The sequence below is a fragment of the Neopsephotus bourkii genome, unplaced genomic scaffold, assembly GCF_033783945.1.
Source record: "Neopsephotus bourkii isolate Nb327-2 ecotype Australia unplaced genomic scaffold, CSIRO-AGI_Nbou_v1 NB_659, whole genome shotgun sequence".
Classification (NCBI taxonomy): domain Eukaryota; kingdom Metazoa; phylum Chordata; class Aves; order Psittaciformes; family Psittacidae; genus Neopsephotus; species Neopsephotus bourkii.
The window spans coordinates 6,107,420-6,135,328 of record NW_026901158.1 but is presented as its reverse complement, the minus strand read 5'-3'; the positions used below and the strand labels follow the sequence as shown (position 1 = coordinate 6,135,328).

General features: G+C 46.7%; 1 protein-coding gene across 22 annotated transcripts in view; it reads right to left on the bottom strand.

The window, feature by feature from the left end:
- DNM1 (dynamin 1) overlaps positions 1-27,909 on the bottom strand; it is a 64,137-nt gene that overhangs the window by 10,549 nt on the left and 25,679 nt on the right. For 14 of the 22 annotated variants that reach the window (XR_009725344.1, XR_009725347.1, XR_009725342.1 and 11 more), the window contains exons 7-18: positions 27,059-27,201; positions 26,841-26,976; positions 25,704-25,771; positions 24,964-25,102; positions 16,963-17,049; positions 16,710-16,780; positions 16,230-16,281; positions 14,990-15,001; positions 13,642-13,755; positions 3,112-3,221; positions 2,386-2,497; positions 1,163-1,174 (exon numbers count right to left, since the gene is read on the bottom strand). Coding sequence is in view for 14 of the 22 variants with exons in the window: in XM_061352884.1 (XP_061208868.1) it covers positions 1,163-1,174; positions 2,386-2,497; positions 3,112-3,221; positions 13,642-13,755; positions 14,990-15,001; positions 16,230-16,281; positions 16,710-16,780; positions 16,963-17,049; positions 24,964-25,102; positions 25,704-25,771; positions 26,841-26,976; positions 27,059-27,201 (1,056 nt within the window). In the remaining 8 variants the exon portion in view is untranslated. Of the gene's footprint in view, positions 1-1,162; positions 1,175-2,385; positions 2,498-3,111; positions 3,222-13,641; positions 13,756-14,989; positions 15,002-16,229; positions 16,282-16,709; positions 16,781-16,962; positions 17,050-21,718; positions 21,858-24,963; positions 25,103-25,703; positions 25,772-26,840; positions 26,977-27,058; positions 27,202-27,909 lie in introns of all 22 variants that reach the window. The other 8 variants (XM_061352882.1, XM_061352886.1, XM_061352874.1 and 5 more) reach the window with 4 other exon arrangements.

Below are 27,909 nucleotides of genomic sequence, written 5' to 3'. Positions count from 1 at the left end.
AAGGGAACACATAGGAAGCACATGCAATAAAGCTTAAGCTTACGTTTTGAGCTGTGATTGTCAATGCACAGCTCAGCTTGTACAGAATTCACCTCGGATCTGAGGAGCTTTAACAATAAAGCTGCTCTCCTGGTAGAAAGTTGAAAGGTGAAAGGCAACAGGGACTCCTGACCTGTTCACAGCTTATGGCTCTAGTGAATACTCAAAGCTGCATTTTTGCCTTCAATGCTTAGAGCTTCCTGAAAGCTTCTTCATCTGAGCTGTCTTTTCCATCCTCAGATGCAGTTCAGTCCTGAGAATCACCCACCATAAATTAAGCCTCCCAGGCTCTGACACACTGCACCTTTATCCTCATTATACAAATGAGAAAACAGATACAGAGGTGAAATAACTGCTTGCCTCCGTGAGACCACAGTAGATGGAATAACCTAGAAACCCTTCCTGATCACTTTAATTGCAAATCCTCCATCATAAGTCAATTAGCTTTTCTTTCACACCAAGCACATGAATCTCTGTCTGCCTGAAATGCTTTGTTTAGCCTTCTGCAAGGGAAAACCTGGACTGTGCTGTTTGACAGCAAGCAATAGCCAAGGCTCTTCCATTTGGGATCAATTTCGAAGCAGCAAAGCATGAAAGACTGCTCTTTCTCAATGCTTATTAAAAAAAGGCAACAAACCAACCTTGACTTTATAAAGAAAAATCTTTCTTGTAAGAACCATCCCAGTCTGAAGGTTTTGCAGCAGTTCCTTATCTTTTGTTTTGGGGAACAAAATACAGGAGAAAGGGCAAATTCTTTTGTTCATTTGAGCTGTTCCTGGGAAGATCTTATATAATGAAGGAACGCAAGGTCTCAGTGAGAAACAAAGAAAAGGAAGTGGATGTCAAACAGGGCAACTTAAAAAAAAAACACAAGGGTCAAAAAAAAAACCCCAAAATAAGTTTGCACTAAGAGTCAGAAGTGGTACAAAAAGGGAGGAATAATAAGAAAAAAAAAAGGAAAATTCAAACCAAGAACAGAAACAGGCAGCAGGAATCCAACAGAAGGTACAAAGAGGGAGAAGAAGCAAATGCCCCTCAGGAAACTGTGACAAAAGGTAAAAAACAAGAGAGCTATCTGGTAGGATCCGCAGCGGGCACCGCAGGCAGGGAGGGTCAGACTTACTTTGTCCTTGTCCTGGCAGGCCAGTTTGAGCATAGTGGAAAAAATTAAAACAAAAAGGGACAAAAAACAAAAGACTTTTAATTGGTCTCAGAATTGGGAGAAGATCCCGTCACAGCACTGAACAAGCAAAGCTCAACCCCACTAAAATACACAAATCCCTGGATTACCCTGAAGATGAACAAGTTAATGGTTAAGCTACACTGAAAATCAAAATGGGATGCACATCAAGTAAATCAGGTTATCAGCAACACAGAGCAGTTTACTCACCTGCAACACCTACTTGTTGTTACATAGGGTTTTGAGACAGTCATGCTAACAGCCTTCTTGTGTCAAACCATTCCATTTGCACACCAATAGATGGCACATGTCCTTTACCAGAGTGTGTTTAAGAGGCCCAGTCTGGTTCAAAGCCAGTCTGAAGTCATGTCACTGTTAAACTCCTGTCCCTAATTCTCTTATATTTAATATCATATCAGTTTGTCAGGAACTACTTTAAGGCAAACCCCTCAATCTTCAAGTGTAACAGGAAAGATGAATGCAAGTAGTCTATTAGAAGCAACAAATGCAAAAAAGATAAGCAATTATCACTTTTCTAATGGGACAACTATTAATAGCAGCTTCCTCTCAGAGAGCAGGAAGGCTTTGAACAGGAACATACACCACAATTCTAGAGAATGTACTTTTAAAGCAGAGCATAATGCTGACAGCAAGTGTTAGGAGACAAGGCTAACGGAAGACATGAGGGGCCTTGCTAAAATAGTACACTAAGGTATCTACCAAGCAAAATAAAACTTCAGAGAACATCCCTCTGTAACTGGGTGAGGGAAGGAACAGGAGAACAACTACTGCTAAGCCAGAAGTACAGTGTTTCTCAAAAGGAATGGCAGCTCAGCATACACCTCTTAGTAGTCAGGTGGTTAAATGTCCTCCTTAGATTGGGAATTTAATGTCCACAAAGCAAGAAAGCTAGGAGCGCTTAGTCAAGGCAGTCTTTGCCTACTTTATCCCCCCTTTGAAGCTACCTGCTACTTTATCCCAAGCTTCCTTAAAGGAAGCACACCAGGACATACCAAAAACTTAAAAAGTTTTGTTCCAAAAGACCCCCAGTTGAGTAAAGAGACAAAACCTTCAAACTTATTTGTAACACAAGAGGACGATGCTGCTATCCGTCATAAGATACATGCTGTGTCCCTTCTGATCCCATAGTTCTGGCTATAACTTACCCCAACACGCTCTGGGTAGACTCCTGCACGAAGGAAGGAAGCCTTCCAGCTATCCACCTCCTCCTGGGTCTCACATGCCAGCTCCAGCTGCCGGTAGTCCTTGTAAACATTCCTACAGAGACAAACATTTTGTTCTTCTCTATTGCAAAACCGAGATTTGCCCACATATAATGAAGATGTCAATGACCAGGGAATCTTAACAGCCTTGTAGAAGCTTCCTGGAATAAGGCAGAGATGCTTAGCTCCTTGCTAGTATCCTCATCATGACCTTGCAAAAGGGAAGGGACTGCCTCTAGACCAGCTGTGTGTTTCAACTTGGTGTGAATAAGATTCTTGTTTCAATTCTGCCCACTGCTGGACTTCATCAGCCAGCCTGGGTCCCCCATCTCCTATGGCTTTCCCTAGTCACTCATTAAGAACATTGATTATCGATATATATATTCCAATTGGATCCAGGTAACCATGCCAAATAGGTGAAGGCTAAGGTCACCCTGCAGGCCATGTGCTGGTGAAGAAAGACGGTACATATATGTAAGACCAGAAGGAATGAAGTCAGACTTACTCTTCTGTCAAAAAAAGTCCCCCCATCTCCTCCAAGAATGGCTCTACTTAAGAAATACTCCCCTGGAGAGCTATCCCAATACACTCATCTATTCCCTCCTATCTAATATTACAGAAATCCTGTCCCTAGCTTCAACAGCTTGGCACGTCAAGATGTGAGCATACCTCTGTTCAGTGTTGAAGAGAGCAAAGATGTGCTTGCTGGACATGAAGCCCTTCTCAACATCTCGCAGTTTCAAGTTATCCACTGGTAACATGTACTTCTTTTCTTTCTCCTGAAAAGGGAATCAGTAACAAGTCACTCACTGCTCCAGCAAAGCCTCTACTCTGCCAGCATGGAGGAATCTGTCAACCATACAGCCCCACATCACCAGGGCACTCAATTCACCAGATCTGTTTAATCTGTGAGAAAAGGGGACCTGTTTTCTCTCATCCTTCCTGATTGCTTTCGTGATGTGACCCAAGAACCCAGGCCCATTAACTCCTCCAGGAGCAGGCAGCAGCATGGCATGACCCAATTCCCCAGGTTGTACATCACCACCAAGGTCCTCACTCTTCCCAGCAAAAGGTCAATCAGCACCAATACCCTCACCAGCCACTTGGTACCTCCATCCTCAGGACAGCATAAATGGGGGGGGGGGGGGGAACTGCTACTGGTCAGAGAAGGGCCAATCAGCCCTCACAGCCTCACTGTTGACACCTCAGTGTTTTACTTATGATCATAACAAGCCTACATCAGGTTCAAGAAAAGCCAGGGATGTGATAGAGAGGCTGGTTTGACACAGATAGAGACTGCAGCAACTTAAATTCACCTCTTCAGGAGAGCTTTCTCATTTCATCCTATCACTGTCCTACACTATTGACTACTGCAAACCCTCTTAAAGTATTAATTAAGCAATAATAAATATACATCCAAAGATCAAAGAGCAAGTCTGTAAGAACAGAGGTTACTCTAAGGTTACCTCAAGGGGCTCCTGTGTTGGAAAAAGAACATAAATCAATAACTATGCTCACTAATGAAAATCTCATGCTTCAAATGATGAGAAGCTGCAGCAGTACAGGCAGTTTGCTGCTCGGTGAATGCTCAAAACCAGAGCCTGAAGTTTTAGTGACCAGATTCAGACTGCTTTAAGGGATCTGTTTCCCAGAATAACTGCACCCACAACCCTCCAGTCTGGTTCTTATGAGACCTCTCCCAGCTGCTAAACACAGAACAAGGCATCCGAAACCAAACCTCAACTTTTCTGACCCTAGATACCATCTTCAACAAACAAACTTGAGGTCAATGCTCACAGTTAACATCCAGAAGCTAAGGCAGAATCATTCTCCCTGCTCAAATCTGATCTACAATAAATTAACAGAAGTGAGTTTGACTTAAGGTCCCCATTTGGAACATCTTGTTCCAGCTGGGTATTATACCCCAACATAACAAGAGAGGGAGCCATCACACTGGTCTCCTAAAGGCAGAATGAAGCTATCCAAGATTGAAACAGAAACAGAGCATACTTCTATGCGCAAGCATGCATGTGTGACTGTCCCCTTGCGAGCATCTTGTGTGTTTGTAGACCTTTCTGGGCTGGAAGCAACAAAACATGATTGCTCGCAGGGGAAACAAGAACAGAAAGCAAAGATGGCCAGGGAGGAGAGATTAGCTAGAAAAGAGGGACAGGGCAGAGCAGCAGATAAGGGTGACAAAGCTGCTGAGCTCAGACATCCGTCCAGCCTAACATCCTCTTCAGTTTCAGTGAAATAGGCTTGAGTTTGCTAAGGACAGCAGCCACTGCACAGTTCAGACACAGCCCAAAGATCAGATTACACAAGTTCATTCCAAAATTCAAGCAACAAGAATATCCCAGAAGCCAGCACATAGAAAGCAGAAAAGATCACTTGGGTACCTATCCAACTCTCCATTCTGTCCCAGAAATGCCAGGCTGTGAAAGCAGGAGAGCTCTTCCAAGCAAATTTCCCTGGATATTTTACTATGGTTCATCAGTCTGGTGGGCAACAGCTTTTGTGATGGGACATCTGTCAGCCAGGTACTGGGCTCAGAGCCAGACCACTTCAGGTTCTGTAAGCCACAAACAGCTTCCAGCTTTCTGTTACCTTGGATTATTATTATGCTGGTGTAGAATGAACTAATGACCTAGAAGGGAAGTACACCAACTGCTAAATCCTTGTGCAAGTCAGAGCATCCCTGCCACAGCCTCCCTTGCCTCCATGTCCCTGCATCCACCCCAGTGTCTCTGGGCTAGTGCAAGAAGTAACTGTTGTAAACTCATTTTTCTCAGACAGTTTTAATGTTAGAACCATATCATTCCATGGAAATCTAGCAATGCAGTCATTCTTCAGGGGAAAATAAAGGCAGCAAAAGGTAAGGGAATCCCATGTCCCAGATATGGAAATACATGCTCTTTGCCAGAGTTTCAACTTTCACCCTTTCCAAGCTCTTGCATAAATGCTGCCATGTGATCAAGACAACAGCATCTCTGCATGCTGATCTTTCCATACAGCAGAGGGAAGATGCATGCATTTGTCTGCCAGCATAAAGTACCACAGTCAAAAGGAGGCCACCGGTGCAAGGCAAGAACCCCCCAGCTCACACATGCTGCAGGGCAATGCACACTGACCCAAGCCCCTGGGGCTCTCCATCTCCCCACACCTCCCCCTAACCAGTCCCCCACTTCAGTCTTTCCAGCTTCTCAGTTTTCAACCCAGCCTGTTTTATATCAACATTCTGACTTCATTTCCTGAATGTAGAGACAGGAAAGTGTGGAATGAGCTGCCAAGGGCTGAGCCTCTCAAAACTTTGGCTGAGCCCTCTGCCCATATGTTAGCAATCTGGCAGTATGTGCTATGGCTGAACAGCATCCTGGCCAAGAGGGGAAAAGGGCTTCTCTCTCTTTAGCTTTCCAGACTTGGAGGAGGGGAGAGAAGGAAGAGCCAGCACATATCGAAATGTGAAAGTGGTTTGTGAAATACTATATTAAAAGCCCTCAGTCTGATCCCAAGAAGCTTACATTCCTTGTAAGGTATCTCCCTTCATCTATAAGAAGGAGAAAAACACCCCTCTCTCAGCAGCAGAGTAGGTGTTGTATAAAATGTGCATGCTGGCTGTGAGTTAATCTGTGGAGCCGTGAGGCCAAGGAGAGGTAGTGAAGTGGCAGAAGCATTTAGATTGGTTGTAATAAACAGAACATGGATGCTCAGTGTTAGGGAATGAAGCAGGCACCGGGCTATTTACCCATAATCAGGGCTGCTGTTCCCAATGGGAGCCACACTGCTTGCATGGAGAACTGCAGAAAGAGATGACTGCAAGCTACTTGCACAGGCAGGATAAGTGCCAGAGGATTACTCCCCCACTCCCAGCACAGTGCAGATACAGCCAGATGGCTCTGTACTTTGCATCTACCATAGAAAGAAAATACACATGGCCAAGGAGGAGACCAGGATCCATCGGCCATTCCAACTGTGGGGCAAGGAACACAATAGCTGGAGGAAAAAAAACCAAGAGGGATGCTGCAGTTGCAGCCTCATGTTGCAATATCCATATTGTGGCCACGCATCTCCTGATGGTGGCTAAGTTCTGAGACTGGTTTTGGTCAGAGACAGCAATGGTCTGCACTATCATCTCAATTATATGTTGCTATATTACAGGTAATAACCTTCAAGAGGTTCCCAAAATCCAGCATGCAGCAAGCCAGCCTGACTGAAAGCATCTCCTCCATTCCTTGGGCTGCCTCAACTGCAAGTTACATTTTCCTCCTCTTGGATATATGTAAAGTGAAGCTGACAGATGCATGTGTGGGCTCCCCTAAGGCTGGAAATTGGCACTGGCAATACAAGAAAGTAATTGGCAGAGTTATTAGGTCTCAGTTTGCTTTTGGAGCACAAATAAACTAATTCAAGGTTTCCCTGTAGCTGTTATGACAAACACCTTTCGCATAGAGACAAGGCTCTGTGGATATGGGAGAAAGCATTGCCATTGTTTCTACTGGTGGCCACGTGTAATGAGGAGAAGTTCATCCTGTTTGAACCCCTTAATCTCCTTTCCTTCTTGTAAGACAAAGCACCTCTTGTAAACAAACCTGCCCCAGAGATGAAGGGAGGTTCAGCCGGACTGTTTGTATTAAACACATGCACAGCACTTCGGGAACTCCTGTAATCAAACTCCACTCAAATGGAAACACATTAACATCATAACGGATGATAACACACTGCATGAGTGCATGTACACCACAGGAGTATTAGGAAGAAGCCTCTGAAAAACTGGAGCATTTGAAAGCAGTACTGAAGGTACTTGAGCATTTGAAGTTGAACCACATTACCGATCACTTTCTGCCCGTCTTGCAAAGTAAATGCACATCAGAGGAGCTGTATTTCTAAGCTGTGATTCCTCCAGGAAGCCCAAGTCATCCCCAAACACACATGCACCTTGAGGCCAGTGATGCTCACCTGCATCACTTTTACCCTCAGAGCAGAGTTTACCGAGCACACCGTGATCACTGCTCCAAGCAGCTGCAATGGCTTGTTTACATCGGAAAGCTGCACTGCTTTAACTTGAACAACACACCCTAAGATTTTAAGCTGATTTACTTCAAAAGCTCTGTAGATACTAGGCCTGGCCTCATGCGATTAATCACAGCCAGCACTGTTGGCTTAGTAAGCACAGCGATGGTAATCAACTCACCTGCACAAAGCATCAGCTGAAATAGCCGTGCGGCTCAATCTGCACATGAAGTGCAACCCCAAGAAGCCATCAGAAGGCATGTGAGAAGCCAAGGCAGAAACTGAGTCACTTCAGAGAGGCTACAGTGCTCAAAACTCCACTGCTATGACCTCTGTAAGGGCACAGCAATGCTCCCCAGCCTTTGCAAAGGACAAACAGGCATTCCTCCTGTGCCAGGGATGAACCTCCCTTGAGTTGCTTTGATGAAGTACAACAGGCATGCAAAGTGTTGAACACCTCTGGGAAAAGGAGAGGGTTGGTTACCCTTCCCCAGTGCATGGTTAGAGCCAGAGTGGGAGCTTTGGGCATTCATATCCTTGGCCACAAATCCTATCTGTCCACCAGGATGCTCCCAGGAGAAGGGGATCCTGGAAGGGAGGCATGCGGCACACATAAAGCCCTCTTTATCCCTGCAGCGCTAAGGCAGAGAGGGAGCGAACCACCGGGCTAAGGCTAACATCTGGAATCGTTACATGGGAGCCAAGCGGCACAGAAAGCGACAGCATTCCTCAAGTTTCCATGCGGGGTAGGGAACCTTCCTTTCCCCCCGCGCAACCCCATCCGTCAGCCCGCTCACTTCCTGCCAACCTCCGGCCTTCCCAGCAGCCAGCAAGCTCCTCCCTCGAGTCTAGTTAGCTTTCCACTGCCACGTCAATTGAGGCAGAAGGACAGAAGGGGAGCAAGAAGGGAGGGAGCAAAAACCAGAGGAAGGAGGGAGGGAAGCTCAGCAATGCCAGATATGGGGGGGGGGGTTGGTGGGGGGGAGAGAAAAAGAAGGGATGCGGATTTGCTCCCGCAAGTAGCTGGAGGTGAGCTGCAAGGGCAATGGGCCAAGGTGGGTCAAAGGACCCTTTTGGGAAGCAGAGGTTGGTCCTGTTTGAGCTTTGCTCCGGACATCAGGACAGAACGAGGTGAGGGTGCATGGGGCCTGGGAATCCTCCCACACAGCTCCATAGGGAAGAAGAGGAGTTGAATGAAGCAACAAGTTCTGCACACCTGGGTGACAGCCAGCTTCACAGCATTTCCTCCTCAAACAACAGGAATTGATTTTTCTTGTTCCTCTCTTTCTATATAGGTGCAGCATATCCCCAGGTGGGAACCAGGTACCAGCCTTACACCAGCACTGGAAGAGGAAGGAGCGTAGCAGCTTGCTCCAAAGTGGAAACCTGCAGACAGCACCATTTCTTCTTCCCAGCTGCCAGAAGTGGATGTTTTCTCAGTGACGACTTGGACTTTCTTTTACCCCATCTCTGCCCCCAAAACCCCATCCCAAAAGCATGGATGGGGAAAAGGACTAATGGAGCTGCTGATAGCCGGAGAGCAGATTGCAGAGGCTCCACTCCGTCTGCCCAGTGTTCAGACTACCTGTTCAGGACTACGAGATTGTACAGTAGTCTGCACATTGGTTAGGCTGTGCTGGGATACACCTCACACTGCCAGTGCTGCACGGGGACGGCATCACCTGCACGGCAGAGGGACATGCTTGGAGAGGGTGGGCTGCGGGCATAGCTGCATGCAAAGTCCACTCATCCCTCAGCCTGGGAGGATATAACCCTTTGGAGCAATGCTTGATCATCACTTTTACCTGCCTGTCCAACCAGCCTGCTCACAACCCTCCCCTTCCTCCCTCCATCTCTCTTTCATCCCCTTATTTCTTTCAGTTCCTATGCACTTGTCCCAGGGTAGCTGTGTTGAGGGTGGCTTGTGCTTCACATGCTGAACTTTGCCATAGAATGCAGAGACAGACACGTGGGAGTTACAACCACACTGTGCTTTGCTACCTGAGAAAGCAGGATCAAGCACAGAAAGGCAACTGGAGAATGGGGATTTCACATCTTAAAGGGAAGTTGGTCATTAATGGAAGGAGTTCAATCCATAAAGGATTGAAAGGTGAAGGTTTGGATGCTCTGGAAGTTGTGTTTGCTTTGGTGTTTGTCTGGAAAAGAAACAGTGAAAGTGTAAGTGAGGACTGATTGAGATATTATCCATGAGAAAATGTGCGCTTGTGAAAATAGTGAGTGAATGAATGAAAGAGCTCCACAGAGGATGTAAAGAGAAGGAACACATTCCAGAGAGCACCTAAAAGTAGTGTGAAAGAAGGGCAGGAAGAGCTTTGGAGCAGACGTGCTCCTGCAACCCCTGGCTGCAGCCAGACCCATCAGCAAGTTTCTGATCATTTGTGAGCATCAGAGCAAAGACAAAAGGATTTCTGGCAGCAGAGCTGGGCCTCAAGGACACAGACTGTTGGGGGGGGGGTGTATGTGTACAGTGGGGAAACAATCTCAGTATTGATCAAGGCATTTTTAAACTAGAACGGGGTACAGCACATGGACAGCTACAGAGTAAGCAGCTATCTAGTGACTGCCAATAAGGTGACATCTTCTCCAGGACAGAATACCTTTGTGCTTCAAGCAAAGAGAAGGCATGAAGACCAAGAAATCAAAGAGCTCAAGCACAGTTGTTGCAGCAGGAATCAACATGATGTATAAAGAAGCATCCCCCACGCACCTGAAAGTACCTAAACCCCTGTGCCTAGCCCTCCTGCACACACACAGGACTCTGACACTGCATGCAACACATACTTTAACACAGGCAAATAAGGCCATATTCTTCTCATGTTCTTATGAGTCCCAGCCTTCTAGTACATGATTTACCTGAGTAAGGACAGAAGGTCCCATCTGTATTGTACATTCACACAAACTCCCAAAGGAACCAGGAGGTGTATCCATCTACCCAGCTGGGCAAACACTCCAGCACAATCACTCCAACAGGTACAGTCACCCTTGCAGAGCAGATGATGCAGGGGTCCCCTCCACCAGGTAGTAAACTTTACTAATAGGAACCTCTGAGCACAGTGCTCGTTGCATCTTGCCTGCAAGGTCCCCAGCAGCAGCAGCAGCAGCTCTAGCCCAGCTCACAGACCCTCTTACCCAGCAGGCAGGAAAGCACTGCAGAGAAGCAGGCACTGTGCATTTCATAAGGAATTCAGGCAGAAGGACTATTCAAATCAGCTTCTTGTATTGTGTCCACTATGGAGCTTGCTGAGCAGCTATCCTGTGTGCTGTGCTGCTGCTGCAGCCCTGGGGACACTGTGGCCTCTTTGAGCAAAGGAAATCTCACTCTATATTGCCAACAGTCAGAGCAGGCTCCTCCCCATCTCTCCTTCCCACTGCTGGCTGCAGCGTGATCCCACAGGGTTCAGGAGGTGCAGGTACCTCAGGAGGGTCTCCAGGTCTTGGGAGGCCAGCTTTCTGTGGGGCCGCTCTCCATGGGGCCAGCGTTTGACTCATTGGAAGGAGACAGGAAGACAAACAGAGCCCAGGAGCACACACACATGCTCTTGGCAGCAAGGCAGAGTGGGGAGCCAACTTTCCACCCCCGCCTGGTCTGCTCTTTCCTTCCCCTCCCATTCTCCCCAGCACACTCCTTCAGGCCCCTCCAGAGCATCCACAGCCACATATCCCTGCTAACATGTAATGCTGGGCCCTTTAAGACATTCTGAGTTTCAGTTCCTTTCTTCAGAGGCAGAAGAAAAACAAGCCAGCACTGCGGAAAGACTGGTATTTCACTAATGGGGTCCAGATGTCTTCATTCCACAGGCTCTGGGTCCTGGCTTGCAAAACAGAGCAGGGAGAGGCTGTGCCCCCAATCCCCCCACAGAGGTGCTAGCCTAGCCTTCACCCAATGCACACCTTCTCACCCTACTTCTTTCCCCATCGGCACCCACAGCTCTGCTACCAGCACCTTCCATCCACACCAGATGGATTCACCTCCTTCTTCATTCCCGCTGGAAAGCTGCCATAGCACAGGGGAACTGGGACAAGAGAGCCCACAGAAGTGCAGGGTGGAGCAGACAAAGCCTCCCCCCTTCCTCCCAGAGCTTAAGTGAAGAAAGATCATGGTGTACAGCCTTTAAAAACCACACAAGAATGTCTCAGGAGCTGTGGAGGGCATGGGTCCTCCTGAACTGGTGGAGAAGGAAAGCTTTAGGGCAGACACACAAAGGTAACTCTGAAAGGGAGACCATGCACTGCATACAGCTCTTCAGGGTGGGTCTGACTCTGTGCAGGACTGAGGTTTGGGATGGGAATCCCCATGCTCAGAAGCTCTCCAAGCTGCCTTTCAAATGCACCAACTTTTAGCCTAAAACACTGTGGAGCCCAGGTGAAAGTTGCTTCCTTTCTCCACAAAAGCCAGTGATCAAGGAGTTGAATGTGGGGAGGAAGCAAGTAAAAACATGCTTCCCTTTCCCCCCTGCTCCCACTCCACTGAAGACAAAGACTCCTTTCTCAGAGGCGGTTCAGACCTCATCAGCACTGGTCCTCTGGTGTTTAAGGGACTGAGGCTGGCAGGGAACTGTTTTCATTAGGCAGCTCTACCTCTTGCTATGCTGAAAGGAAACAGTGCAGACCTCCAGTTGCTATTGACCCCCAAGGCTGCCCTCTCTCAGGAGGGAAGGGAGGTCTAATCCCCATCCCAAGCAACTGGAATCTATCAACAGTTTATACATCCCCACTGCAGCTCTCCCTCCCTCCCACTCCCCAGGGAAGGACAGGGAGTTCTGATCATGTCTGTAATGCAGATGTGGCAGCTGGCTTTGATTAAACTACTTGATGTTTATAACCACTCGACCTGCATATGCAAACCTAAAGGAAAGTAAAGCCTCCCCAAGCAGATCAGAATAAAAGGGCAAGGGTCTTACAGCAGAGACACACTGATTTAGTGAAAGACATTTCAGTGCCTGGTTCTTTAATTAGGAAATCACTGCCTGCTCATCCATAGCAGCACAGCAGCAGTCTCCATGCAGAAAGTGATATTTAGAGGCTGATTCATCACTGGGTTTGTCATCATATCCACCTGCTGAGAATGAGACAGGCCCACTGATAGGAACTAGACAAGAAGCTAGGACTAGCTGCACATTAATGTGTGCCTCAGAACACCTGAGGGACACAAACCACAATAAGAGGCAAAGCAGTTTCTTCATTTGCAATCAAAAACCCCCATCAATTCAGAATGCATGACTAAATCATACCAGATATTTTTAATCCCTCAAGCACATTGAGTAGGACTAACCCCTTCGATCATGTTCTTACCAAAACCATCCAGCTATTCTCTCTTCAAAGTCATTAGAAAAGACAATTATCTACCTTTGTCTGGCACAGGAAGCAGCACACTGTTGACAATGGTAACTTCTGTTGGGACAATTCTGTCTGCTTAAATAATCTCCCACTAGAGCACAAAAAACCCACAGCACATTGTAGAGTTGCTTGAAACCCCTGAATATTAGGGATTCTGGTATGTTCCTATCCGTGATATTCCACACATCTCTGTTCTTTATATCAGCAGTACTCTAACCATTCACAACTCCGACAATTTTACACATAATGCATTAATGGCATGTTCAATATAGAAACATTAAAGAAAGACATCCCTGCTTTGCAGGTTTCACAGAGGAATCCTGGAGAGGGCAAGTAATTACTCCAAGTCAGGAGAAGCCAGCATCTGAGCTGCAGCTTCAGGTCCATAGCTCCTGTTGCTATACTGAGAAAGGAGATGCTTTCTTTCTTGTGACCAGGACAGATGCATGAAAACCTCTGCCATACTCCTTCAGGAAACTCATCACAGCTATCCCCAAAATGCTAACAAAGCCCAAATCTTGGAACTAACCCATCAAAGCCTTAATAGCAGCTGCCAGAGCAAGACAAAGGTCAAATTCATTCCAAGTGTCTGTCAACCTTCTGCTGAGCCAGGGCTTCAAGTACAGATGTTACTCTTTGTGCATCAAAAAAAGCCACATTCACATCAATTGAGAAATGCCCAGCAGTGCTGAGACCACAAAGCCTGCCCCAAGGACAGTTTCAGCTTGTGTCACAAGCTGCAGACAGTACTGAGGAGACACATCTGAAACACCCAGCGAACTGAAGGCCTTATGCTCATCAGATGCACAAGATTCAAGTTGTGCTACTCACCTCATCATCCTTGTACCAGGAGAGGTTCTCTGCTGTCAGGACAAACCAATACTCCTTGGAGCCACCTTTCATGATCCCAATGTTGTTGATGGTGAGCCAGCCCTTTCGGATGACCTAGGGGGGTAGAAGCAGTAAGCATTAACACATGCCCTAAAAGCCTGGCTTTAGGTGACAGAGGAAAGATCAGAGGGTAACCCTACACACAGAGTAGTATGGAAAGACAAGGAACACCGTGCTCTCTGCTGCTGCCAGAAGAGCCCCCCACTCAACTGGCCAGTGAAGGTCTTCACCTTAAAAGGGCCAGGAATAGCATAAAAAGGACGCAGGAAGGAGCCTGGCAGTGCTGTGCATTATACCCTCTGCCAAGAGGAAAGAGATGCAGGAAGAAATGCATCAAGAGTGCCTCAGATAGTGGCACGACCTACAAACACCAGATCACAGCAATACACTCAGAAAAGGCCATGCCTAGAGAAAAGCAGGATGCCAGCACACCTTTGGGCACACAGTGTGTGGAGTGCTTCACTCAGCTCAGGGGTTGGGGCAAGAAGAGATGGGCAAGCAACCCAGAAAGAACTGATTTTAGTAAAAGGAGACACTAAGTATAATAGAACAAAACGGTGCATCTGGAATTAGTACCCTGGACTTCTGTATACCCAGGTATTGGAGCAGTCATTAATTTAGGGCAAAACAAGCTCCTTTTAGGTTTAGTCTGTGAAGAAGCCAGGTTTCCTCTCTAGGAAACTCTGGTTCAGAGCCTCACACATGCAGTAATGAAATGCAAGTATGCATCAGCTTAAATGCATTAGTTTTCTTATGTATTGCTGCCCTGTTAACACCCAAAAGCATCTGCATGCATTGTGTGTGTACCTTGTTGTATGGATGTGCTAGGTGAAAACAACCTGGCTTTGAAATAAAACATGCAACTGCACTGCATAGTAGCAAGTTGCACAGTGTGAGCAGCCTACCCCAGAGGTACACAGTCCTTTTAACTGTCAATTTATCCTATAAAGGTAAACTTAGGGGCATTGGATCTTCATCTCATGCCTACTGTTAAGCTCCAGGTAGTCCTATTCTCTCTACGGACAGGAGGGGGCAGTGAAACAGAACCACACATCCGTGGATTTCTGCTTTTTATCTCCACCCACTCACAAGATGTACCAGCAGTTCTTCGGTCTTCCTCAACATATGACCCTCCAACCTCATTTCTGCTTCACCTGTGTCTAGTGCCAGCTGCCCTCCTCTCCCCATTCAGCAGCAGAGGGAATAATTTGCTTATGCACTGTTCTTGCCTTCCCAGATGCAACATTAATGTTCATTAGCACACCCTGCTGAGTGGCCTTCTACTCACCAGGATCTCATCCTGCAAAGGGGAACCATAGCAACAGCAGCAGAGCAGAGAGCAGGAGAGGAGCAAAGAGAGGAGAGATTGTTACTAGGAAAGCTGGAGCAGGAGGAGAGGCTCAAAAAATAAAATAAACTGGAAGCTGGTACCAAATTTTTCACCCCAGATGTTAACAAAAGCAACCCCCATCCCAAAATAAAGTCTGCTAATGGGAAAGCCAAAGCGCTTTACAGGTACATCCAGAGCTTGCCCTTTGCACTCTTTTACACTCAGCTCTTCTGTCAGTTGTACTGCAGAGGATGGGGTTCCTTACAGCTGCTCTAAGATCCCATGGGATGGATGGTTGGCCAGCCCAACCTCCTCACCTACCGGCCCGCCAACAGTACTGAAAATGTCTGCATGTTTATGTGCAGGGAAAGGTGGTCAAACACGTTATAAAGAGGATGGACATCAGGAGTGAACATCTTTAAAAGGACTGAACAAAAGCATTTGCTTCCATTCTCCATGAAGCTGCTCATAAGACTGTGTTTCTACAAGATCCTCTAGCCTAGACAGCCTTGCCATGCCCCCAGCAAATCTGGGAGAAAGTATCATTAGCCCCTTTTCAACTGTCTTCAGTTGAGTTCCCTAATTCCTTACAGTTCCAGAGGGAATAAGGAACTCCTCCCCTCTGCTGCTGTGTTCTCCCATGGGTGTGTTCTCAAACATACCCCATGCAACCATGGCTATTATAATCACCCTTTGTCTCCCCGTACAGAGAGTCAAGTACTTCCAGTGAAGCTCTCCAGAACAGAGTCCATAAACTCTCTTGAAATCCCTTTCTAGAAAGTAGGTACCACTGGTGGGAAAGACAACTAGAAAAGACAATTCTGTACTACAACAGTTCACACCTAGTGTTCTATACCCCTCACTTCAACAGAGGAGTGAGCACAGCTAGTGAAGGGGCTAAACTAACAGGGATTTACACAACATCAATAGGGATTTCTACCAGAAAAATCATGACCAGAATTTGATGATCAAGCATCGTTTCTCTCTACAATACTTGCCCTCCATTGGTGCTACATGCTCAGTTCTTCCTGACTGCAGTGAGTCTAAACAAGTATTTTCTGGGTATAAATGGAGTTTGATGAATAAAAAAACCAACTTAGAGCACTGCTGCATCCAGCCCAGCACTTGTCTACCTGGTAGCTTCCAGGTAGCAAACATGCCCTTCTTGCAGCAGTGAAGGAGATGGAACTTGGCCTACCTGGTTGCCAGCTGCCTTCTTCTTGCTCATCTGGCTGCTCCTCTGCTGAGCACTGCAAACAACAGCAGAGTCATTCAAAACCCCCCAGGCTCTTGATTACCTGAATCCTGCCTCCCATCAGATTGCTGCTACAGTGAGTTCATGCACTTCACCACTGGCTTCCAAACCTTGATAACCCAATCTATTTCCATCTGCTCTCTCAGCATGGTCAACTCATCACACCCCCACCTGAACCACACTTGGGTCACTAACCCTCCACAGCTCCTGCTTCTTTCTCCCTGACAACCATAGTACTCTTAAATCCCTGTTCTCCTTCCCAGCCTTGTAATACAGAGCCACTGAAAACCAAGCAATACTGAGAGCTGAGCCATACTTTGGGATCACCAGGGCTTTTGCAACCCGTTTACTGGAGCAGCTATTAGGACAGAGCCTCAGGAAACACATACAGACAAGAGGAGGCAATAGGCTGCGGGTGCTTACTTGGCAAAGCCAATGAAGTCCTCATGGTTTGTGTTCATGTAAGCCAGCTCAATGTCTATTAGAAGCATGACCTGTCAACGAGAGGCACAGAGCAAGACAGACATCAGTGATTTGCACTGCTAATAGTCAGGGACAGAGCCCTCTGCAGCCAGACACCACTTGGCTCAAGCCCCTCTAGCCTAGACTGGCCCTCCAAAGGTGGCCCCATTCCACACCCCCAATCCTCCCTCTTATACACACCCTGATCCCTTACCTGATCTTTGGTCCTGCCTTCTCTCTCACGGATGTGAGTCGTGACAATCCTCTCCATCTCCTCACGCAGATGAGGGTATTGGCTGAGCTGCAGGAGAGAGAAAACACGTGCACATGGGAAAGGGAGGTACAAAGTGGGGAGCAGACCCCACATACAGGCATGCATACATACACCTGCAATCAGGTATTGTCAAGGGAAGTCCTAGAAAGCTGGACTTGCAGAAAAGTTTTCCAAGTTCCTGGAGGTCTGCTGGGAGCAAAGTGCATTCCCCTCTTGGTTTGGGCTTCAGGAAAAAACCCTTTGCACTCTTGCAGCAACCTTCATACCTCACTGGAGGCCTTCTCCAAACTCACCCCATTCTTCCTGGCATGACCTACTTGATAAACCCTAGTGTAAATGCTCATTGTAGCAGGCTAAGGAGGTGAATGGTCTGTTGCTATGACCTGCTAACTACTACAAAGTCACCCTGGGGAATGAAGTGGATTTCAATCCCCACTTGCTAAGGCTCTATGTGAAAGCATCTGGCCCTCTCCAACATCTGCAAGCAGAGACAGGATCTGATGAACTCAAGAGTACATGTCTTCAAGAAACACTGCTCTAAGCATCCAGCTGCTTCTACCTGCTCTCCACGTGTGTCGGGGCAGGATTACATAGCTGAGGTCTGTATTCACATCACACCTATACCACAGTTTTTGCCATGTTACTGAGGAGGAAATCCTCCTACTTCCCTGCCCAGACAGAGAAGTACAAAGATGTTATGAGCTGTGGTTCAAAAGAAGAATTATCTACAGAGATCACGCACAAGAGACACTGCCAGAATCAGCACCCTTAAAGCCCTCTGGGTTTCACACAGCACCTATCTACCTGCCTACATTCATAAGCCTCTAGTGATTTCAGTAGCAGCAACTATGCTTCTCAGGTCAGGCCCAGTATAGGCAAATGAGATTAATCCTCCAGACCCAGCCTGTTCTTCCTCACTTTTCCTATCCCCCACCAAATCATTTCCCCCATTTTTTTCCTAATATTACCTCCAATTTGACTATAATGTCAAACAGCATTTCCTAATATCAATCTTTTATACCCCCTTAAGGGGGGGTAGATAAAGAAGTCTCATTTGTCTATAATCTATACTGCACTTGTTTTGTTCCTTCAATTTACATGAGAGGAGCTTAAACTGGTTTGGCTTTTTGTTCTGTATACATAAGCAGTCAGAAGGTGTTAGAAGGAACTGCCTCAAAGCATGCAGCATCCCTCCTGGAAGCCAGATCTGACATTAACTATCAATATTGCTAACATCCGATTACTGATAGTCTCAAACCCTCCCAGCACTTTTGCAGTCAAGTCAGTCGCAACAGCCTGGAACTGACACTGAGCCCTAGCTTTGACACTGCCTATTTTCAGATGTGTGGTTTGTTTTGGGACACCAATGACCCTGCAGAGGCAGGAAAAAACAAATGGAATTGGTGTTCCCCACCACCACCTTGTCTTGAAAGCACAAACCGGGTGTTCTCCATGATCCTGACGGTTTAGGCAGCTGGTTGCTTCAGAGACACACAGGCAAAGCTTCCTGTTTCCTCTGGGGGTTGGCAAAGGATAGATGGGCCAGTTATGTCAAACAAAAACAGGAAGTTGGAAAACCTCTAAGCAAATCTCAGCTTCTTTGCTTCAAATTAAATCAAAAAGTCAAATAAAAAATACATCAAACCTTCCCCCTCCCACCCCACTCCCAACCAGTACAAATGCCCACAAAGTGCAAACCAAGTTGGGGTTTACTCCAAACCCAGGTCCAAATCCAGCAACGTTCATGTGCAAAAATAAATCAATAGCATCATCAGTCCCCATGCAGGAGCTTGCAACCCCAAGCATGCACAGGAGAAGCAAGGGTGGGCAAGGGGAGAGGACACGGGCAGCCACAGGATGTCACACCACCAGAGAACATGCAATAGGGCACAGAGGAGCAGGGAGTTATCACCAGCAGAACAAACAGCACCCAGAAATGCCATGACTCTGAAAGACAGGAGAGCAGGCGACCCTTCAAGGGGTTAAATCTGTCAGCCTGGGATCGTGTCCCAGCTCAGCTGGGTTTTCAATCCTGTTTTAGCTGCATTTGCCTGTTTAATCAAACTACAAGCTTACAGCCCTCTTTGAAAACCAATTTGTCCCAGTGTTCCTTAGTTCCCCCTCTTTGCAGATTCCAGGAGACCTTGCCAACACACCAAAGAGCAACCTTTAGCTGAAGGCTGCTGACTTGCAAGATCTTCCTGCACTTGTGAGATGCTGCAGTGCAGTCTGGCACAGAAGGTTCCTGCTTTTGGAAAAACACTAGCTAGAACATTAGCCTCCTAAATGTAAGGTCTTACATCTTACACCAGCTTTCCGCTGATTTTGGAGCTACTCTCCATTTAATCAACTGGAAGCAGCTCAGAGACAGGCCAGAGAACAGCTGGTAATTGCTACCTTCTCTTCAGGTCTCAACTTTGCCTAATAGTCAACTGCAAATCTCTTTTCACACAGGAAAGCTGTCCTTCTGTAGGCAACAGATGGGTTTGCCGCCCTCCGTGTTCTTTATTGATAGTCTCATTCCACCAATGCAGCTTTATCAGCTGCCCATACAAAGATTTCCTCACCATCTGGGGTGAAATGAAATAATTGTGACACCACACAAACACCACACAATAGTTCAGGTCAGCAGCAAACCAAGGCTACAGGACTGTTGAGCTAATTCAAGAGGTGTTAGCCCAAGTGATCTTCCTTTCAAGAAGCCTTGCAGGGCTTCTAGTGAGTTTATAGGTTTGGTTTTGTCATCTGAAAGGCAGCATCAGTCCACACCACAGCAGGCTGGGTATTACCTTACAATTAGCATCAGTCCTCATGTAGCCTTTTCCAGGTGTCTTCCCTAAATAGCACATGCTCTTATCCACATCAAGCAGGGCTATAACATGCAAGATAAATATTGCAAACTGACTGATGTCCCTGTGCTGGTACTACCTTATTCTATCAGACCCCATCTCAGGCTGGCTGCTATCCTAAAATGGTCTATGGCGGTTCCCTTCTACTCTTCCAGGGGGAGATACAGGCAAGATTAACCTTACTAATACATGTAGACATTTGACTTTAAGCACTACTAAAGCCTTGCTTTTATTTTCCAGTACTGTTGCTACATATTTCCATTCATACAGTTATTTCACATCTCTAACATTTACCTCCCTGGCCCATCTGCCTTTTATTACAGCTATTAGTCTCTTAGAGTGTTACTGCTGCTATCACCTTCCTGGGTTGCATCACCTTGGAACATCCTCACGTGGTCCTCCACCATATCACAGGTTATAATCCACAGTGCAAGTGGGTATCCAGCCATTCTAAAGACATTGTCCAACAGAGAAACCAGAATTCAACACCCTTGGGGGTTTCATGAGCCTTCTCCTTCCCCACCCACAGCAGACATCTCCAGCCAGATACAGAAAACACTGTCAGCAACCAAACCCATCAAATAAAGAGAAACAGCTTGGAAAGGAGTTACTCAGCCTCACCACATCAGCCCTCACAATCTGGCAACAGCACAAGTCAGCAAGAGATAGACATGCCCTGAGCTCTGCCCAGTTTAAGATGTCACCCCCTTAACAGAAGCAGTGGTGAGCAACCTACAACCAGACCTTATGAGCTCAGCTCTTGCCTTCACTCTGAACTCATATCAATTCTTATCTTCCCTTCCTTCTCAGCTTAGGGGTATACATCGGTGAGTCTGGCTGCAACCCTTGAAGAAGGGAACTGTAATTTTCAAGTCCTAAAATAACCCATGAAACAGCTCTTTCCAACTCAGCTTCCAGAACATACTCCTCTTGTGCCACCGATGTCTCTGGCTCCTCACTGGTGTGTTTAACACCAATTGCCACAACTGCCTTTTTTTCCTTTATGGAGGCATGTGGTGCCCTCTCCTGGAGGAAACCAGCCTGGGAAACAAACCCACTCCTGCCCCAGCCTTAAGCACTGTTTAACACCTTCCACATCACTTGGGGCAGTTTCCCTCTCCACCTACTGCTGCCCTCCCCCAGCCTAAGGCTTCACCTCCTGTGCTTCACAGCATACAAGGAGAAGTACCCACCCTACCTCCAACTGAGCATAGGTCATGGAGCGAGAGATCAGCAGGAGAATGATGCAGAGGGTGTAATGCCTGGAAAAGCTCTTCCCCAAGCCTTTTGGGACAGTCACCTTCTGTTGACTCTGAGTATCTCTTGCAGAACATCCTGCACCTCAGAACCTGACTGCTGTTTTGTATATGCTACTGCTTAACACAGATCTGCACACAAGATGAAACCTGCAGACCATTCATGCTGGGGGATGTGAGCTCTTTTCTGGCATTTTAGCTTTTTCTGTGGTATCTGGACATTTTAAGGGGGTCCACAAAAAAAGATATTCCAAATGTGCAGGCAGTGGCCCAGAAACGGGGCTTACAAAGGGTTTGATTCACACTGAGGTGTATACTACAGAGCCAGCCAGAGGGAAAGTGTCTGCTGGAGTAATCCACTAGATCCCAGCTCACTCCTCAGCTAAAGCGCCCAGCAGCTGATGCTCACTTCTCCCTGGGCCTGCTTTTAAACTGCTCTTACACCTGCAGGTTGCTGCTTTCCTTCAACTACATCTTTATACCCATTTTCTCTCTCTAGGCTTGCTGGAGTTCCCAGGGGTGCGTGTGGAGAAAGCGCATGGAAGTGTGTGGGAAAGGAGCGGGCTTTCTTTGTGTGTTTTGTTTCTTTACCTTTTCGCTACACTTTCTGATGGTGGATGTGAGCTCACTCACTACCATATCCACACACTTCAGACTCGGCTCCTTCAACTTCTGCACCTGCTTTTTCACTATGGCTTCAAAAGCGAGGTCAGGCGTGAAGAGACCCGTTCTGCATGGCAGGGGCAGGGTGGGAGGAAGCAACGAGGAAGAAGAAAGCGAAGCAGAGAAAGAACGGGAAGGAGGAAGAAAGAGAAGGAAGGAGAGGGGGGAAAAAGAGAGAAAACACAAGGCAAAATGAGAAGTGAGATTCTTGGTTCATTCCATTAGTTTATTGAACCAGGTGAGCATTGCTATGGGGCCTGTGCACTGCCAAGTATCAGGAGAGTCTACAGGCAAATGGAAGTGGCAAAGGGGAATGCGGTAGGAGCGGCTGGGCCAGTGAAATGGTGAGCTGTCAAGAGCAAGATGAATGGATGGATCCCCCAGGGATCAAGTGATCTCCTCCAGAAGGAAAGCTGCTTTGGATTTTAAGACAAAGCTGCTTGCCAGTGAGCCACTGCCTCTCTTCTAGAGGCTCACCTGGTCTCATTTCCCTCTGCTTCAGGCACTCCCCGTCCCTTCCCACCACAGTTATCTCCCCTTCATGTTTCCCTTATTCCAGCTGCAGGAAGCCAGAACAGGAACCCAAGTTAAGACTTGTTAAGATCTGTCACATCTTGCTGTAGCAGAACTGAACTGAATTCATGCCTTTCACTTGCAGGGATTCAACCTGCTCCACTTATCGAGCATATTTCATTTCATGTCACTCACCTTCCCTGCAACATTAACTTCTTCAGAACAGATACACCCAGTTACTTAGGCAAATGCAAACATACTACAGGGCACCCACAGCTATATAAAGCATCCATTCTGCCCCAGCGAAGCTGTAGCATCAGACCGATACAGGCCTGTTGAGGTTTATAAGGAAGCATTAATTTCCACTGATATCCAGTGGCCTGTATTCACAATGGCTCCATTATGAAAAGGCAGAAAGTCCATAGAAACTAGAATTACTAAAATATGGTCAAGACTGAGTCAAGACTATTGTACCCCAAGAAGTTTTTCAGCATAACTTTAACACTTTAGAGCTTCTACCAGGATGCTCTTTCTTACACAGACCAAGTTACTTGATCTTCATCTTTCACATCTCTGTGGATAACACCTGCAAGACCCCAAGCAACACCACTATTAAAACACTCCCCAGCATGTATTATAAGACCAACAACTAGGTTTTGTAAGACCAACAACTATTATAATACCTACATCTAGCTGCTCTTCCAAGCAGCAAAGAGTTGGAACGTGTTGCAGGATTCAGCTTCACCCAAGGGCCTCTCTCAAGGTGCCAACAATGCCTCTTTTGAGTGAAGCAAGGGCATTTCCAACGTTCACATCCTCTGACTCAGCAACAGTTTCCTACTAATGCACTTGCCCTGCTAAGCTCAATAATACCTGTTTTCCCCAGCAGACATGGAGGGCCCTGCACAAAACCAAACATCTTTAATAAATCAGTAGCTTCCAGTAGCTGAACATCACCTGAATCACAGCATTTTCTTTCTTCGAATACACATCTGTAGCCATGGCTACTAAAGCACACACTAGCACTGAGGTAAACCATCAAATTCACTGCAGTAGGAGCAGAGCTAAAACAGAATGCTTTAATCCTGAATCTGTGACACTTCCCCCCCATCCCTGTGGCTTCTTCCCATCCCTTATTTCCCACCCTGCTACCCACCACCTGATCACTTGAGGAACCTGTGCTGTCAGAACAGATGGTCTATTCCAAAATTATCAGTAAAAGAGGAAACAAAAAGGAACAGTGGAAAAAAAAAAGTACATGGAAAATGGAAAGAAGGATGAAAAGAGAAGGAATGAATGGGAGAGTTGTAATAGCAACTGAGGAATGGAGAACAAATCAAGAGAAGCTTCAGAGGGCATGAAAAAGGAGGGCCCTTCTGATCCAGTTAGCAGGCGACTCTGGATACTTGGCAGCCTGAGGGCCTGTGCTTACCTGTCGCCAGGCTCTAATGGCAATTTTCTGGGTGCTCCCCACAGTCACACACCCCAGGAGATGACAGCAGGAAGGAAAAAGGAAGCTCCTCCAGCACTCTAGAAACCTGAGCACTCCCTCACTGCATCCACTTTGCTTTCCCAGTCTGTCCTGGGGGGGCAAAGCACGTGCCTGCTTGCCTGAGCTCTTCTGTAGAGGCTCTTGGCCCTAAGGACTAGGCATTCCTCCAAGCAATGGCAAGTATCACCACTTGGGCACCTTTTTCCACCCTTGCAGAGACAGGGTGTCAGACTCTCCAGACACCTCCTGCAATGCCCATTTACCTGCACCTTAATAGCCAGTGGTGATTCCAGTCTCCAGTGCCCTTACCATCATCCTAACTGAGGTGCCTTTCCACCAGCACCTAGCCCTGCCTGAAGCAGCAAGCCATGGCTGAGAGGAATGACACAAGTCATCTTATCTTGCTGCCTTTCAACCCCAACCACAGAAAAACAAGAACTGACATATCCAAAGGGGAGAATCGAGGCAGGTTCCCTCCCTCAGCCCCAACAAATACCAGTATGGATGCCAAAGAGCAAAACCTGAAGCCCTCTCTCTGATATTAGGAGGACCACAGAGATTGATGGACATTTCTAACTTGCTTCTTCTCAGCCATGTGCTGCTCTGCCAGAACAGGGTATGGACCAAGCCAACCAAAAACCAAGCCAAACATCACAGGAATGGTTCCCTGCAATACAGCCCACAGCTGTAACTGCTGCAGCCTCTGAAGTTCAGCCCCATACTTGTCCCCAGCAGCACCCAAAGGCTAGTTTGGGATTAACCCTCTCACTTTTACAAAAACAGAGGGGACAACATTTAAATCCCAGTTTCTGCCTTGAAAAATAAACCCAGATATTAAATTTAAAGTCAAATGTGGCCACATAAGAAATACCCTTGGTTTTAGAAGGAATTAGGAGTTATGTTACAGAGGGGTAGCAGGGATGTGTCCAGCACCCCTCAGCTCAAAAAGGCAGGGAACAGGGCCATGGCCCATGTCCCACAGCACTTCCCTTCCTGTTTGGCTTGTTGGCTGGATCACTCCAGGCTGGTACCGCTCAGGTCTAGTCATGCTGAGGAGGTGGTTAGAAACACCGAGTGTGGCTGCAGGCAAGTCCCTGCCCAGGTCACAATGCTGCGCCACAGCCAGCGAGCGGGTGGAAGGTGCCAATTCCATGCTGCCTCTGGTTACCTTCTTGGTGCACTGTCTAACAGTATTGATTAACTCCGAAATGACCATGTCCACGCATTTCAGGCACGGTTCTTTAATCTTCTTCACCTGCTTTTTCACAATGGTCTCAAAGGCCATGTCGGGTGTGAAGAGACCGGTTCTAAACACCCAGGGTGGGGACAAGAGAAAGCAGGAGGGGGAGAAGGGGCAAGGAGAATGTCACAGCGTTACACACACATCTTGGAGCAGGCACCACCATCACTGAAACCCAGCACATGGGGCTGGAAGTGAACATCACCTCCCCTTGGACAAGCCCTTGCTGGAGTCCATGGAAAATGGGGGATGCTTGGCACCTCACAGGAAGGAGATTCTGAAGGCAAAACCGATCCCAGCTGGACAGCCATGGCCAGACAACCATTTCACCTCAGCCACCAGGACATCTTAGTTTTAACTATATGAAAGAGTACTGTGGACTTGTATCCCTCTTTCTATATGTCAAGACACAAGAAGGAAGGTGAAAATCTCATCACCAACGCAATTTTACCTTTTAGCCTTCTGCGACTCTCACATGGGAAGAGAAAGCAAACTGACTTGGATGACTGTTTCTACTCCCAGATTCAAGCTACTGGGGTGGTCCAAGAAGGTGATCCCTCCCCTTTGGCTGACCTACCGTACCTCTGAAGTCTTCAACTCCATTCAGAAGGTCTAGAGGTATTTACAAGGCTATGCAGCCAATGGTCTGCCTAGTGCGTGATACATGCCTGATACCATGGATGTTCTTGATGGCATAGCTAATCTCCCGCCGCAGCTCCTTCTCATCAAACTCCATCTGCACCAAGAGAGAATTTGATCAGAAACTGTCTGACGCTTATTTGCGCAACCCCAGGATCCACAACAAGAGAAGATGTCCCATGGCAGCACTATCACGTGACAGATGAGATATTAGCCCAAGTGTTGGATACAGAGTCCAGCCCTAAAGCTTCTATTGCCAATGCAGACGTGCTGGACAAACACAAATAGCTGAGGGCCTACATTTACAGATGCCAAGCCCCAGCAGCTCTCAAGGAGCTTTGCTGAGATAAAGCAATCTGACTGAAGTGCTCTCTAAAACAGTTTTGTCTCCCAGGATTCAGCTCAAGGTCTTGGCAGATGTTTTTTTCAGTGAACACCAAATATTTACAATTCACATACAAAAATGTATTATCCAATACAAGGCAAACTCTTGTATTTCACATAAAAAGGCCTCATTCAAATGCATTAAAGGAAGCAAATGCAGACAAATCTGATCAGGTTAGTACACTTTGCCATCCAAAGAAACTAGTTCAATTAAAATCCTTTAACTGTTATGACAGTAGAACAGTTTCTCCACTGTTCCCACCTCTAGGCCATTGATAGGGAACAGACAGAAGTCATCCCAGCTATATCTACATCTTCTTTCCAGCTTCTTGCATATTTTATTAGGGCAACTCTAACTCTAGCCTGGTGCTCAGGACCAAGGAAATACAAGTTTCAGCACCATTCATACTATGTGAAATCAAAGGAGCTCTGACACAACATATCTGCAAGAACGTTTACTCACTGATTTATTGTTGTTTGTGCTAAAGTTATTTTGCACATTTAATTTAGCATTTAGAAATTAAGCCAAATAAATACCGTAATTTAAGAGAAGGCTAAGTTCTGTCACAAGGATGGGGACTGAAGGAAAGATCAGAACTATAAGAAGGCTCTAATAAAGGAGCCAAATTAGTAAAAACAGTGCTAAAGGGAGTATCATGAAACAAAGTATTCAAAAGGGAAAGACAAATGATGAAAGATATCAAGGAGATTATGTAAGGAGACAGAAGAGGTAAAACAGGCAAGATGACAGAGTGGATCTCAGCAGCACAGGGCAATACTACCTTCACCAGCTCAAAGGGGAAACGCTCATGGAAGATGCGGTTAATCCTAGCTCCTCCTGACAGCTCATAGGTATCAATTTGGTCTCCAGAGCCTTCAATGCGTTTTTCAAAGTCCACAGCAAACTGCTGGACCATCCTGAAAGAAAACACAAGCATTAAGTAGAAGTCATGGCCAAGGAGTCATCTCCAGGGATGGACTTGCCACTGGGGCCACTTACTGAAGCAGAGCTTTGGTCTTGCGAGCAGGGTCATCAGGGCGAAAGTTCTTGTACTCCTCCACCTCCTTCTCAATGGAGAGAAGCTGGCTTTGGAGCTTGTTGCGCAGCCCTGGCAGGGTGTCACGGATGTGGTTGGTCAATTGCTACATGAGAGAAAGGTTGAAGATGATAATAAACCTCTGGGTGGTTACTGGAAAGTTTGCTACCTCCACACCACAAAATAAAAGAGGAATGCTCCTTTCTTCTGTGCTCCATCCTTTTGAGCAGTCCTAGTAAGTCCATCCCAGGACACATACCCAATATGAGTTGTGTCTATCCTGCCTCTCCAGCTCCTACCTATTGCACCCCTCTAATTCATCACCTTCATTTTACCTTCTAGTCTGGTACAAAACTCCCATTCATACAAGCCTGCTGTCTCCACCTCAAGAGTAAGTTTCACATGCAAGTATTAGCATTAGCTAATACAGGTAAAGACTATCCCATCTTCAGATTAGCAAACCACTGACACCAAAGGTAGTGGTTAAACCCTTTTACAACGATAAACACTACAAGGCAAGGCAGGAGCCAAAACCACTGATAAGGCTCTAATAAGAGGGTTTCTACAGAGCACAGCTGTTGAGAATTCCAGTTTAAAGATGATTATTTAAATAAGGAGGAAAAAGAACAATGCAATTCTTCATTTCAGGAAGCATTTCAAGGGAGCAGAGAGGAAAGCAAAAATACGCTGCTACTGTATGAGACAGGAGACAAGATAGCCTTAATATATGGGAAAATGACTACAAGTATCATGTTTAAAATCTATCTTTGCAGCTTACTTAGATATGGAGACCACTAGAAATTTAGAAGACATC